The sequence below is a fragment of the Micromys minutus genome (assembly GCF_963924665.1).
Source record: "Micromys minutus genome assembly, chromosome: 10".
In the NCBI taxonomy this organism is placed as follows: domain Eukaryota; kingdom Metazoa; phylum Chordata; class Mammalia; order Rodentia; family Muridae; genus Micromys; species Micromys minutus.
The window spans coordinates 47,458,314-47,473,207 of NC_137979.1; the positions used below are offsets into that span (position 1 = coordinate 47,458,314).

At 43.5% G+C, this 14,894-nt stretch overlaps 1 protein-coding gene across 2 annotated transcripts in view; it reads right to left on the reverse strand.

Annotated features, from left to right (window-relative positions):
• The window catches only part of STAT3 (signal transducer and activator of transcription 3), a 50,005-nt gene that overhangs the window by 18,182 nt on the left and 16,929 nt on the right, over positions 1-14,894 (reverse strand). For both annotated transcript variants that reach the window (XM_080923354.1, XM_080923353.1), the window contains exons 2-4: positions 4,648-4,798; positions 2,044-2,188; positions 1,397-1,495 (exon numbers count right to left, since the gene is read on the reverse strand). In XM_080923354.1, coding sequence (XP_080779480.1) covers positions 1,397-1,495; positions 2,044-2,188; positions 4,648-4,775 — 372 coding nt within the window. In that variant the 5' untranslated portion in view covers positions 4,776-4,798. The remainder of the gene's footprint in view (positions 1-1,396; positions 1,496-2,043; positions 2,189-4,647; positions 4,799-14,894) is intronic.

Consider the following 14,894-nt stretch of genomic DNA (forward strand, 5'->3'; position numbering starts at 1 on the left):
ACTCAGGACCTCTGGAAGAGCAGTCAGTGCCCTTAACTGCTGAGCCATCTCTCCAGCCTGGCTTTTTACTTTTTACTTTGTTTTCTATTTTTTAGGCTTATTTACTTATTTTATGTGTATAGCTGTTTTGCCAGCATGTGTGTACATGCATCCCATGCGTGCCTGGTGCCTAAGTAGATATTGGATTCTCTGACACTGGAGTTATAGATGGTTGTGAGCCACCTTTTGGGTGCTGGAACTTGAACCCAGGTCTGCTTTCCTGCCCGGCCCTTTGCTTCTATGATCTCTCACTTCTGCTCTGTTCTCTCCATCATGACCAAAAGTTTCCAAAGCAGGTCTGAACAGATCAATTTTAGAGACATTCTTTCCACTTCTTGTGGATACCCAAGCTGTAGATAACAAACCTCTCAGAAGACTTGGAAAAACAACCTAGCTGCTACATTTTTCTCCATTATGGGAGCAACCTTGACTAATAAGACACAGAAGTATCACAGACAGACCTTCACAGGGTCCAGTCCCAAAGCTGTGCCTCTCCCTCTCCTATCTTCTAAACTTGCCTAGTGCAAGAATGAAGGCTTCACCCCTAAAATCAACCTCTGTTTGGCAAGCAGACGTCTAGGGCCTCTCAAGCGCCATACGAATTGCTAGGGAGGTGTGCTTTGCCAACTGCCAAGTTCTAATTTGGGGGTCAGGTTCTGAGAAGTCCCTGTAGACCAGGCATGGTGGCTCACATGGAGGCTAAGGCAGAAGGATCTAGAGTTTACTATACTGGGAGATGTATTGAGACCCTGTCTCAAAAAGGAAGCCAAGCCTGGTGGTTTATGCCTAAATCTCAATGACTAGAGACTGAAGCAGGGCACTGGTGTGGGTTTGAAACAGCTCAGCCCACACAGAGTTCTAGGCAGCATGGGCAACAGACTGTGATTCTGTCTCAAAAGCCAAAATGAATACAAGGGTATATGGAAAGTGTGATAGCATCAACACAGCCCTAGCACTTGGGTGGCAGAGGCAGGAAGATTATCCCAAACAGGAGGTCAGTTGTGCATAACAAGGGCCTTACACAACAACAACAAAAGTCTTGGGCTGGGACTATGGCTCCGAATGTGTGTCTACCCAGCACAGAGCCCTGGTTCTGTCCCAGCATCTCATGTATAGGATGTGGCATGAGCACTTCAGCTCCCAGGACTCAGGAAGAGGCAGGGGATCTGAGCTCAAGTTCATCCTTTGTTGATTAGAGTGTGAACTGGAGACTGTATGAAGTTTTTGGTCATTTTCAATGTATGTTTAAGGGCTTTGATCTAGTCCAGTGATCCCTTCCTCTTCAGCAGTATGAAACCGCTTCTGTTCCACTTATTCATAGTCCCCTGCTCCCCACTTTGCTTCTTCTCAGTCTCACCTGAGCTGCTGTAGCTGCTGTCTGGAGAAGGCGAGACTCTTCCCACAGGCATCGGGCCACAATCCGGGCAATTTCCATTGGCTTCTCAAGATACCTGCTCTGTGAGACCAAAAGAGTGGAAAGCTATGGCCAACTAAGGAGGTGTGGAGTGAACTTGGCTAACTTTAAAAGTCACTTCCTCAGAGCCTCCATGAAACAACAGACCAAAGGCTTCAGCATCTTTCAGCATCAGATGGAAATCCGTAGGGAAAGGAAGGGAGGAGAATGTGGCCTCTGAGATGGCAGAAGGCAGAAGTGTGAGTCCATCCTGAAACGATTTGTCATCTGCTTTTATAGGAAGTGGTTGACTTTACCCACGAGTGTCCAACTGATAGCTAAACTTTTAACATTTAGAACTGAGAGTCATGTATAACAGAACAACATTAAGCCCTTGCTTATTGCTTCAACTGTAATATAAGAAGGGTATTTCTGGTAATGGTGCCCAGGGGCCAGTGTACAGGGAATTGAGGAGCTCATTACTCTTCCTTTGATTTAGAGTACAAGACAGGCTTTTGGCATTTAGCCAAATGAGGAAAGAAACACTTCAGGGAAGAAACACCAGCACTCCACTCTGTGGGGCCAGCGTCTCCCACTGTTTCCCATCGCACCTGCAGGAACTGCTTGATTCTTCGCAGGTTGTGCTGATAGAGGACATTGGACTCTTGCAGGAATCGGCTATACTGCTGGTCAATCTCACCCAAGAGGTTATGAAACACCAACGTGGCATGCGACTCTTTGCTGGCTGCATATGCCCTAAGAAGAGGAAGTGAACTGCATAAGTTGGAGAGCCTTTTGTGAGAGCACATATCTGTAACCAGGGCGGTGGAGGCGGGAGGATCAAGAGTTCAAGGCCAGCCTTCCCTACCTAGAGAGTTCTAAGCCAGTCTGGATGACTTTCTCTCAAAAGCAGTAATAATAGGACTCTAAACCATACACACCCAGAATCCACCATTAAGGGAATGTTATGACATCTGATGTCATAACACATTCATCATTTTCCATGTCTCTTGCTCAGATCAACAATACCATCAATAGGAGGTATAACTCAGTGATACACACTTGCCTAGTGTACTCAAGGCTCTGGGTTTGATTCTTAGCATGGAAAAAAGAATTTAATAGGAGAATAATTCCAGATATTATTTGTTTTTATAGTCTATAGGACTAAAATATTTGAGCAAGATGGACAGATACAAGTCTAGTGTGGTGCAACATATGAAATATGAAAACTACTTGAGAGGTTGAGGCTGGAGAATTACAAGTTGGGAGACCAGCCTGGGCCATACAGTGAGTTCCAGGCCAGTTCTAGGCTGTATAGTAAGACTTTGCTTCAAAAAAAAAAAACAAAATAAAACCAGACCTTAGTATGGCAGCACACACTTACTTGGGAGGTAGAAGCAGGAGGGTAAGTAATTCAAGGGACCCTCAGCTGAATGCAGCAAGTTCCAGGGCTAGCCTAGACTACATGAGACTTTGTCATAAAACAAAACAAAAACAGGAATAGCAAGATGGCTCAGCAGATAAAAGTTCTTGGTAGAAAAACCTGACATCAGTTTTATCCTTGGAAAGCAGAGACCTGACTCCATGAAGCTATCCTCTGACCTCCACGTGCACACAGTGGCACGTCTATGCACTGCCCCAACACCATATGCACACAAAAATAACAACAACAACAACAAAAGGATAGACTGGTTCTGGGCATTTGGTTCAACCTTAAGAGCAACGAGGACAGAACTCACATAAAAATGCTAGGCATGCCAGTAGAAGATGGCAGATATATATGGTTTTCGGTATTGTGTTTATTTCTGTGTGTGCACATGTGTCACTTTAACTATGGTTTCTTACACTTTTTCTTTGGCACCTTTTTTTCTATTGGTTTATTTCACCTTATCCCAGTCTGTGTTTGCCTTATTTTATTGCTGATTTTTTAGTATCTGTTTATGTTCTAGTAAGAGACAGGAAGGGTGTGGATTTGGGTAGGAGAGGAGTTGAGGATGATCCTGAGAGGAGTTGGGGGAGGAGAAAACACAGCCAGAAATACATTATATATTTTTTAAATTATTTTCAATAAAAAAAAATGCTGGGCACACACAGTAGCACATGCTTGTAATTCCAGCAATGGGGCATCAGAGATAGATCTTGAGGGTCTGCCCTGATTGGTGCACTCCAGACCAACGAAAGACTGTCTCAAAGGACCTAAAAGGCATTCTTAAGGATGACACTTGAGGTTGTCTTCTGGACACACATAAAGACACACACACATTTGCACATACACTTGAACCTATAGGAACATGCACACATACACCTCAAAGTTTTGTTTTGTTTTTTTAAAAAAGGACAGATAAGGCTGTTTGCCTTTCATTCTCAGTCAACTCTGTGTTCAGGCAGATTAGTGTCATATAAGTGTTTATCAACATAATGAGCAATGTCAGGCTGAGATGTTCTCCATCATTTCCTTGGCCCTTCACCAAATCAGGTATGTATTCTGAAAAAAGTAGGTCACATGCAGATAGGTCTGACTGAGGTCAAAACTAGCAGATGATCCTGAATACATTAAAGTGAGGTAAACAGCTGGCACTTCCTCTATGACTCTATTTCCCTTTATCCCACGTCTCCTCTTTAACAGGGGAAGCCACATGTGTGGTGGACCCCAACTTCTACCTGACATAGAATTCTAAGAATTAAAAAAAACATCTGGGGCTAAAAAGATGGCTCAGCGGTTAAGAGCACTGACTGCTCCTCCAGAGGTCCTGAGTTCAAATCCCAGCAACCACATTGTGGCTCACAACCATCTGTAACAGGATCCAGTGCCCTCTTCTGGTCTGTCTGAAGACAGCTACAGTGTACTCAAATAAATCTTTAAAAACAAAAAAACAAAAAAACAACAAAAAAAAAAAAACAATAAACAAAAAAACTGTATCTCACTGTTAGAGTCAAAATGTGCAGAGATCTCACCAAGTGAGACACAAGCCTGACTTCAAAATATCTACCAACAAGCTGTTTCAAGGTGCAAAGGGGCCGCTGGCCAAATGCACTTTGAACAGAGACACTTTATGAGACTACATTACCTCTGCTCTCCTAATCCTTCCCCAGCACCTGCCCTCATGTGTCTTTGATGAAAGGGTTAGTAAAGTGTGAACCTACAAAGAAAAAGTTGTGTTCCCTGGATCAACACCAAGCCCCCCAATTCAGGGAGCTTCTCAAGAAGGACTTACCAATCTTGACTCTCAATCCAAGGTGCCAGGAACTGCCGCAGCTCCATGGGGAAGCTGTCACTGTACAGCTGGTGAAGCTGCTCCAGGTAGCGTGTGTCCAGTTGCTGTAGCTGGTTCCATTGAGCCATCCTGCTGCACTCAGGGGTCACACCTGTAAACCAAAATGTATATATGGTCACTCTAAGCCCTCATGGGGGATACACAATGTGAAAATATCCTAGTACCCTTGAACCTTGCACAGCTATACTAGCTCTCCACCACTGGGCTAATCTCCAGGTCCTTGGTTTTCTGAACCAGGGTCTCAGGCTAGCCTTGCTATTTCCTACCTCTGCTTCTTAAGTGCTTGATTTTCAGGCATGAGCTGCCACACAACTTCTTCTGTTACAATCAGGTGGGATTCTAAGTCTAGAACCCACTTTCAAACCAGGCACAGCAACTCATACCTATAATCCCAGCACTTCTATGATATCCTGACAGAGAGGTCAAGGCCACCCCGAGCCCTACAGCACCCCCCCCCCACCCCATGAACACAGGAGAGCACTGAAGAGGTGGCTCAGCAGTTTAACGCACTTGTTGCTCTTGCAGAGGACTCAAGTTCAATTCCCAGCACTCATATGGTGGCTCACAGTATCCTTAACCCCAGCTCCAAAAGATCTGATCCAACACACTCTTCTGACATCTGAGGGCACTGGACAGTCACTTGGTACACATGTGTACATTTTGGGAAAATACTCATTAAGATAAAACAAAACTAAAAATTAAAAAAACAAACAAAAACTGACCAAGGCTGATAAAATGGCTCAGAAATTAGGAGCACTGACTGCTCTTCCAGAGGTCCTGAGTTCAATTCTCAGCAACCACAGGGTGGCTCACAACCATTTGTAATGGGATCTGATGTCATCTTCTTGTGTAAAGACAACTACAGTGTACTCATATAAATAAAAATAAATCTTTTTTAAAAACCTAACCAAATGACAACAATAAACCTATTATCTATCAGAGGTTAAGTGGGGTTAAACAAATGTTATGTAAGGTTTAATAGTTTCTGAATTTCTATTTCCTCCTCTGAAGTGAAGATGATTACTTCTCCGTGGGGCCACTGAAGTAATAGTCCTAAGCCTCATCTAAGAATACAGCACCCAGCAGATGTCCAACACTTATCAGTTCCTTCCCACAGCCACTGCATCCAGGCCAGCTGTGAGGCTATAGAAAGCAATCCTGCACTGACTCAGACCCAGTGCTCAGGGACAGAGAGCTGCAGGCCACCCATGTGCCTGGAATCTGCCCACTCAAAAAAAATGCATTGTTTGTGTGTGTGTGTGTGTGTGTGTGTGTGTGAACATTTATATAAATATTAACATTTATATATTTAGAAGATATATAGTCTAAGTCTGGGGTTAAAATGGAGAGCTAAATACTACATAAACAAGCTGATCCTGAGATGAGGGCCACCCCACTGAGATGCTCAGCTACGAAAACCCGACCCAGCTAACCACTCATGACAATGTCTCTCCAGAACAAGTATGTGGAGGTCTAAAAATAACCATGAGTAAGAGCCCAAGATTAGAGAGTGGTGCGTGCACAGCAAACACTAGCTGGAATAAAAGCCTGCCGGCCAGAGCCCAAGCTCCAGCCTGAAGCACTGTGTCTCTCCAAGCAGCACCCCTGGTAAGAAACCAAGTGCAATTAGGGCCTTCTTATACCAAGGCCAAGTCAGAACCAGCCTCTCCCGGGTGAGAAGCACTATGTTGTCCTGTGGTTTTCAGGACCAGATTTACACAGCTATCCATACCAATTGGAAGCTGCGGAAAAGGCTCAGTTGGTTGGTACTATGCTTGTCTCTCACAAGTGCCGGGGACCTGAGATTTGAGTCCCAGAACTCACATATTAATAAAAAGCTGGGTGTAGCGGTATGCCCATAATGCCAGTGATGGCAAGATAGAGGTGGAGACCCGTGAACCCCTGGAAGTTCAATGGCCAGTCTAGCCTACTTGGCAAAGTTTCAAGCTAATGAGATACTGTGTCAAACAAAAGGTGAAGGAATGACATCCACAGTTGCCCTCTGACCTGCACATACATGTACTTACACACACATGAACATGCATACAAAGAAACACGAAAGAAAATCTATATGACAATTTATGTAAACATCACTGCACAGGACTTCATTGAACTGAAAGACTGCACAGTTCAGCATGGGAGACACCAACCACATATGGCTACTGGGCAATGAAAATGTGGATGTTCACACCCATATATGCAGCATTTGAAAACAATGAGAGAAATAAATATGCAAATCTCAAGATTGAAATAGTATTTTGAAAATGTTAAGCTAAATATATTATAAAATTATTCTTCCAAAATTTTTAATACAATTACTAGACAATTTAACAGGCTAGGTGTGATGGCACGTGTCCTTAATCCTATTACTTAGAAGGCAAAGGTAGTCAGATATCTATGAGTTTGAGGCCAGCCCAGTCTACATAGTGAGTTCTAGGCAAGCCAGAGATACATAGAGACCCCATTTTAAAACAAAAACAAAAAACAAAAAAACCCTAAGAAAATGTAATATGACACATGTCACCTGATTTCTATTAAAAATAAGAACACCATCACTCTAGGCCACATTATAACAAATGCTGTGGTCCTAATTAAATCATCTGCTTAAAATAGTAAATTTCAATGCTATAAATTACAAAACCAGATTATTTCATCATTTATCTTGGACATAAATGCAGAGCAAGTCCGAAGACAAAGATAAAACTGCACCCCCTCTGCCTACTCCCTCACAGATGATCACTCCAGCAGGGTGAACAATTTCAAGCTAACAAAAAAATGCTAAGTTATTAGTTGTCTTATTTCTAGTTTGTAACTCAGAGGCTTGTTCCATTGTTGATATTTGGTGTTTTTAGCTAGTAAATGGTATGCTGGTTTTTTCTTACACCAGAGACCAGCTTGTGCCTTTTGCCAATTAACTGACCCATCAAGAATGTCTAATTTTTGTGTTTTGTTTTGATCTAACCAAGACAGGAAATGCTGCCAAACTATTCTACATAAAGGAAAATTGTCCTAAATTAAAAGCATAGAGCAGGCATCGTTTCCAGGACAGTGTGAGTGTCTGGGTGACATGGTTTAGCTCTGAGTGTCCAATAGCCATGCCCTCATATGCTGCTTAGCTGAAACCATGCCAATTAACAGAAGACTCAGAGCAATTTGAGTAAACGTTCTCCACATGATCTGAACAGCAGATCGTTTAGAGATAACTAGCCAAACTGTCCAGTAAAACCACTGCCAACGGGTTTTGCTGTATTTGTTTTCCTGGAAAACATTTAAGAGACACTTGACAACCTCAATTCTGCTTTTCAGATTACAGCAGATTCTGATTTAGAGGCTGGGGACTCTGCTTAGTGGCACAGTGTTTACCCAGCATACTCATTGTCCTCGGTTCCATCCTTAGCATCACAAACACCAGCAAAAACAACTTAATCTGACCTACTCTGCTATATATATTTTTAGCCTGATATGGCTGGGTAGTCTAGGCTGGCTAATCTCCCTACCTCAGTTTGAGTACCAAGACTGGAAGGGTACACACCATGCCCAATTTAAGTTCTAACTGAAGTGTTTTTGTCTTCAAAATAACTTGAGGCCTGTGCTTCATCAGAAACCAGAACACAAAAAGTGATCTACCCAACAGTTTGAATGCCAAGTACCATTCTGGGTGCCAGAGTACAGTCAACTCATTGCTCCAGTGGCTGGATTAGAGTATGACATAGTCTTACTGCTCTGCTGGCTTTCATGAGACTTAGATGAGCAGAACACCAACACAATTGTACAGAGGAAAGGTAAAGTGTGTGTGGTCCTTTGAGAATGTTGCTCATGTGTGTGAATACTTGGACATCAGTCAGTGGAAGTGTTTGGGAAGGATTAGAAGGTGTGGCCTGTTAGAAGGTGTGTCACTGTAAGCCCTTATCAGGTTTTATCTTTCTCTGCCTGCTACCTATGGTCAGGATGTAAAATTCTCAGCTACTGCTCCCTTGCCTGACTGCTTCCTGTCATGTGATGATCACTGATTAGCCCTTTAAAATTGTAAACAAGCCCTAAATTAAATGCTTTCTTTAGTAAGAGTTGTTTTGGTCACCTTGCTTTCAACCCCACCCCCCATTCCTGAGAAAATGAACTTCCTGTTGTTTAAGTCTCTAGTCACCATGTTCCTTCTCTAGTAACATAAATCATAATGCCTTCCCAATAGAACTGAATACCTCTATGTTCCTGGAGACACACTGAGCCTTGGTCTCTTCGCAGCAACAGAACAGTAACTTAAGATGCTGTGATCCTATTTTCTTTTGTTTTAAGGAATTTATTTTATTTTATGTATATAAGAGTTTTGCTTACATTACTTACACGTTATGTATGTGCAGTGTGTGTGTGTGTGTGTGTGTGTGTGTGTGTGTGTGTGTGTGTGTGTACCAGCAGAGGCCAGACAGGAGTGTTGAATTCCCTTGAAGTTGAGTTACAGATGGTTGATGCATGGCCACGTGTGTGCTAGAAACTGAACCTGTGTTCTTTGCAAGAGCAGTCCATGCTCTCAACCGCTAGCCATCTCTCCAGTCCCTGATGATTCTAGTTTCAATAACTCAAGAGAAAAGGAAAGTGAAAGAGCAAGTCACCAAAGCCTTTTAGACTTCTCCAAATAGGAATTTCTTAGCCCCATGGGGATAACCTACCAACTGCAAATCATAAGGAAAATAACTCCAGTCTAATGAGGAACCTCTTACCAAAAAGATTACCATTAAAGTAATATAGTCCTCGTTTGTATAGTTCAGTCTAAAGAAATCAAGGGAACCACAGGGGACCACACATAGAAAGGGCTCATTATACAGCTTTCCAAACTTTCTAAGTAAGACGTACATATATGAACCAGTAAACCTAAAATGGAGGAGATGGAGGATGAAGAGAAGGACAAAACTCAAATGAACATAAAGATCCATAATAGGAAGTGATAGAGACATTTCTGCAATGGAGTGTAATGGGACTCGCCCTTAAGCCCAGCACCTGGACGGTAGAAACAGCAGGCTCGGGAGTTTAAGGCCTGCCTCAGCTACATAGTAAGTTCAGTGTCCACCTGAGCTATGTGGGGTCCTATCTTTAAAAAAAGAACAATTCCTGTTCTATTTCACAGCGTCAAAAAGTCTTTGGGGTAACATATGTAGCTGTGGCTGACCTGAAATTGGATATGTAGAACTGACTGGTCTCAGTGTCAGAGATCTGCCTGCCTGGCTTCCTGGGTACTAGGATTAAAGGTGTGATTCACCACTTCCTCATCACTTCCAGCATATCAGGACGGGGGGTGGGGGGGAGAGGGATTGTGGGGGAGAACACAAAACAAATGATGCCTGATGCATTAATCAGTTGACACTCAGTCTGTCCCTAAATACTGTAATGCTAAATACTGGCCCCCAAGGTCTGGTTGCCCCAGGGATGAGGAAATCCTCGTGTATACCAAGTAATGTTATGTAACCTTGCTCCGTGGTTTAAAATTATTGGTTGTCTACAGCTATAGCTGGAAAGAAGAGAGATGGAGTCAGAGAAAGGACCATGAAGGAGAAAAGAGAGAAGGTAGAGAGAGGAAGATGCCATGGGGTAAGGACTATGAGATCTGGCCACGAGGGCTGGCCTGCTGGAGTAAGAGCAGCCCAAGTGGAACAAAGCAAGTCATATCTCAGGGTTACTTGACCAAAATTAGACAAAATAGCCATAGAGAATTGATATCTGCTCAGCTTTAGTGCTGTTTAAGGCTTATTATAAATATAAAAGTTTTGTGTCTTATCTGGGAACTAAATGATCTAAGGCAGGGTAGAAACCCCCAATTGAGATTAAATATTTCCTACAACAATCCATAGTTCATATGGGATATACGCCATATATCATTTGATTTCAAATACTGCAGATAAAGGAGCCAGAGGACAGCAAATCTTTAGATTGAAAGTGACATAGCCAGCCATGCTCTGTCAGCCACTAAGTGTGTGGCTGGAGCTGCTCTAGCCCTAAAGAGAATGCAACAAGACTACACTTGTATGTAAGGCCACCTCCCCACGAGGCTCGACAGATGAATAGGCCTCTTCAGCAGAACAGGGACTATCCCACCTCTAAACTTAAGTGATGTCACAGGTGAATAGTAGCCTTCTGATGGCATTTATTTGTTCCTGTGCTGTTCCTTCTGAGTCAGTGACCCTCATCAGCATTTAACATAAATTCCATTTCCCAGTGCCCCCGGGAGCCAAATAGCTACATCAGTTCATCCAATTACTTAGGTGTTACCAGAGATAATCACAGAGCTTCCCCAGATATGGAGAAGCATGTGAATTATAATGGATCCTGCTGTTATATATCCTGAGGTGGGCAATTAGCATCTGGTGACTGCACCTCGGGACAGGAGCTGTTGATCAAATCTCTCCACACATATTTTGCACAGGATAGCTCTAGGCTGAACACTAAATATAAAAATGCATGCTTTCAATTCCTGCCCTTAGAGCTTAGATTCAGGAATACCAGTTTAAGGATATCCTCCACTAAAAGATGAGTTTTAAGCCACCCTGGACTCTACTAGAGCCTGTCTTCAAGCCACCACCACCAACTACAATGAAAAAAATCCACTAAATACTATTCAAAATAAAAAGATGAATGTCAAGAAGAACCTTGGTTGAAGAACAATCTAGGAGCTAGAGGTGTGGCTGAGCTGGTGAAGGGACTGCCTAGCACATATGAGGCCCTGGGCGCCACTGCCAACACCGCATAAAATCAGGCATGGCATGGTGATCCTCACCCATGAGCACTCAGGAGGTAGAGGCAAAAGAATCAGAAGTTCAAGGTCATCCTTATTATAGTGTGAATTTGAAGATAACCTGGGCTACATGAGGCCCTGTCTCAGAAACAAAAAGGAAAAAAAAAAAACAAGCCAGTGTCTATTGCTAAATACTATATGGGACTTTTTATCATGTTGGGTGGGCAAGGTCTTACGCATCTGACATTCGTTTACTGATTCATCTCATACTTGTGCTAACCCTATGAGATGATATCACCACCACCATTATTGTGTGTGTCTACAAGACGATCTTCAGGGAGTCATTCCCCTCCTACTCACTATATATGTGGATGGTAGGAATCAAATGTAGGTTGCAAGCATCTTTACCTGCTGAGCTACTCACTGGTCAAGACAATATTTATCTTCATTTTACAGAGGAGAAATGAAGGCACAGGGTTTTACATGATTTATTCAAGGTCTCACAGGCAGTAATGACATGCATCCTAATGCGGCCTGCTGTCAGAATTCCTGGGGATTCAGATCTGGGAATTTTCTAAGTAAGCCATGAGTCAGGCACAATGCTAAGTCAAAGAACTTTTCTAGAGTTCCAACAGATATATGGTGCCTGAGCCAAAGGGTCTGTTAGTCTTGTGGCTGGCTACATTTGGGAGGTCACAGTAATTGTGTAGATCACAATTTAAATGAAGTTTTAAACTGGGCAATGGTGTCAAACACTTTTAATCCTAGCACTCAGGAGGCAGAGGCATGGAGGATCTCTGAGTTCAAGGCCAGCCTGGTCTACAGAGTGAATTCCAGGTCAGTAAGTGCTGAGAAGCCCTGTCTCCAAAAAAAAAGATTTCTTGGATATAACCTCAGTGGGAGATGGCATGAAGGTTTTGAGATGAACATCTACAGATGAAGTAGGAGAGCCCAAGTTAGAGACTCAACAACAACAGTGACAGAACGAGAAAATTGCAGAGCAGCTGTCTGGTTCCTATTGCATTTGACACTTGGAGATGCCCTTCCTTGAGGTGTCATAGCCCATAATGCAGCAAGGGCAAGGGGCTGCATGGCCTCTAAAGCTGTTTCAGCTCCACTTGCTTGGGACACTGAGATTGCTGCATCTCAATAATAAACATACATTGAGACAAAGCAAATTGACATTTAACCAATGTCAGATGCGGTCAGATGTCCAGAGTCTGTACTCCAGCTGTTTCTAAAACACTCCTGAGATTCTACAAAACCACAAGATCTTTTAACTGTTTCTGCACATCTGCCTGTATCCCTCCAGGCTTTCTGAAGAGTTGCTGTCCACCTCCATAAAGGCCCACTGACCATGTTTTGCTCTGAGACTAAAACTCATAAAAACTATAAAACTATAAAAGCAAGAGACTGTGGGCCCTGACTCCCCTCCAAGATGCATGCCAGGTGTCCAGCCTCCTCAGGCCTCTATTTCCTTATGCAGAAAAGTGGAAGACAGCTGGACTCACTTCACAGGGTCAGGGTCAGACCTGACTTAAAAGCACACAAAGCTAGCAGGACACAGCCAGCACGCATGGCAAGCACCTGTAAGTATTGCTAATGTGATCAATGGCCTAGATGGCCCTGTGCCTGTCCGGCTGTCACCTGCTTGCTGGCTACATTCCTAGCACCTGGTCATTCTAGCTCCTTCATTCATGGGCTTTCATGTGTGCAGACTTGCCTTCAGTATCAGTGGACCCATGCCTTGCTTCAACTCCTGTATTCTAAGGTCCATGATGACAGGAAGAGCCTTGGCTTCAACTTACTAATGTGCCCCTCCTCAGCATCCAGCACACTGTCCAGTTCATAACAGAAGAACAAAAAGCAAGTGTTAGCAGTATTGAGGAACTGCTGGAGTGAATATTCGGCATCAAGGCAACTACATTCTCCCCAGTGGGGACAAGCTCCCAGCAAAAAGCTATTCATTGAGGAATCCAACTCTTCCTGTTTTGCTGTTTGGAAAACTCAACATTTTAGGGATCTTTTAACAAGAGAAATGTTACTCAATCCAAAAACAAACATTCAGGGCTGAGGAGACAGCCCTGTGGGCTTGCCACATAAGCATAAGGACCTATGTTTGGGTCCTGGCATCTGCAGTGTAGGCCTGTGAGCTAGTGCTAGGGAGGTAGAGATATAGGATCAAAAACAAAGCCGATAAAGGAACATAAACTTTGGAATTTCAAAGTCACAAGCCTATATGATATGGCTCAGTGCTTGCTGGAGAGAAGAAAGAAATCCCAAACTCACTCAGGCCCTTCCCTTTAAGTGACCCTAAGGAAGTCCTTACTTATTCAGCACAGGCTTTACACCTGTAATATTAGCACTCAAAAAGCAGAGGCAGGAGGACAGCCATGAGTTCAGGAACAGCCTGGATTACAAAGTAAGACTCTGCCTCAAAAAAGGAAGAGGAAAGAAAGGGAAGGAGGAGGGGAAGCGAGGGAAGGAGGAGCAAGGGAGGGGAAAGGGAGGGAGGGAGGAAATTCTTTTCTCGGGTGTGTATGGTGGCACACACCTACTCCTTCCCCTTAAAGTCACCGTGGATTTGTAGTAAAGCCTCACATCCAAACATCCTGTGGTGGGTGGATAGCCTGTCCTCTTCATTCTTTGCTCCTCTTCCCCTGGACCTGGCTACAGCCATCCCTAGTCCAGCATCACAATACTGAAAGTGGGAAATGCACTTCCTCAGTGGTACTGAGGAAGTAAACCTAGAGCCCTGACATTCGAGGGCTTTTTTTGGGGGGTGGTGTTGTGTTGCTTTTAAACAAAGTCTCACTAAATTGCCTAGGCTGGTCTTGAAATCACTCAGTAGTATAAGCAGACCTTGAATTTGAGATCCTCCTGCCACAGCCTCCTAAGTCTCTAAGGTTTCAGACTTGTGGCATGAGACCATGCCTGATATGAAATCTCCAGTGCTCTCGTGGGATTCTCCTGAAAGGACAAAGGCTCTCATTCTGCAAGAAACACAAGACAGACGAGCCACATGCAGCCACTTGACCCACCATCATAGCTGCAATCACATTAGGCCAGGCATGGGCTGGTAACTGAAGAAAAGTCCAGATGTTCAAGGCTTCCCAGCTGATACCTCAGATATCAAGTAGTAAAGAAGCCCCCCACCCCACGTGTCTACCAGAATCCCTGCCCACAGAATGAAGTTATTACAATGTTTATTCATAAAGCTACTGAGTAAGGTGGTTCAGTGCATTTGTTGATTCCAAAAATATTTTTCCCAAACAAATGACTCAATGCAATCTTTACAGAGTCTAACATTCATGAGAAAATATTTCACAAGTTTACAGGAACAGGCTTTGCTATAAAACTCTTAACATAAACCTCCTGCTTTCTCTGAAACTCACTTTCTAAATGACTCCTTCAAAGCACTCTATACACCACCAGTCCCTAGATCTCACCTCTAGCCCCATCCTCT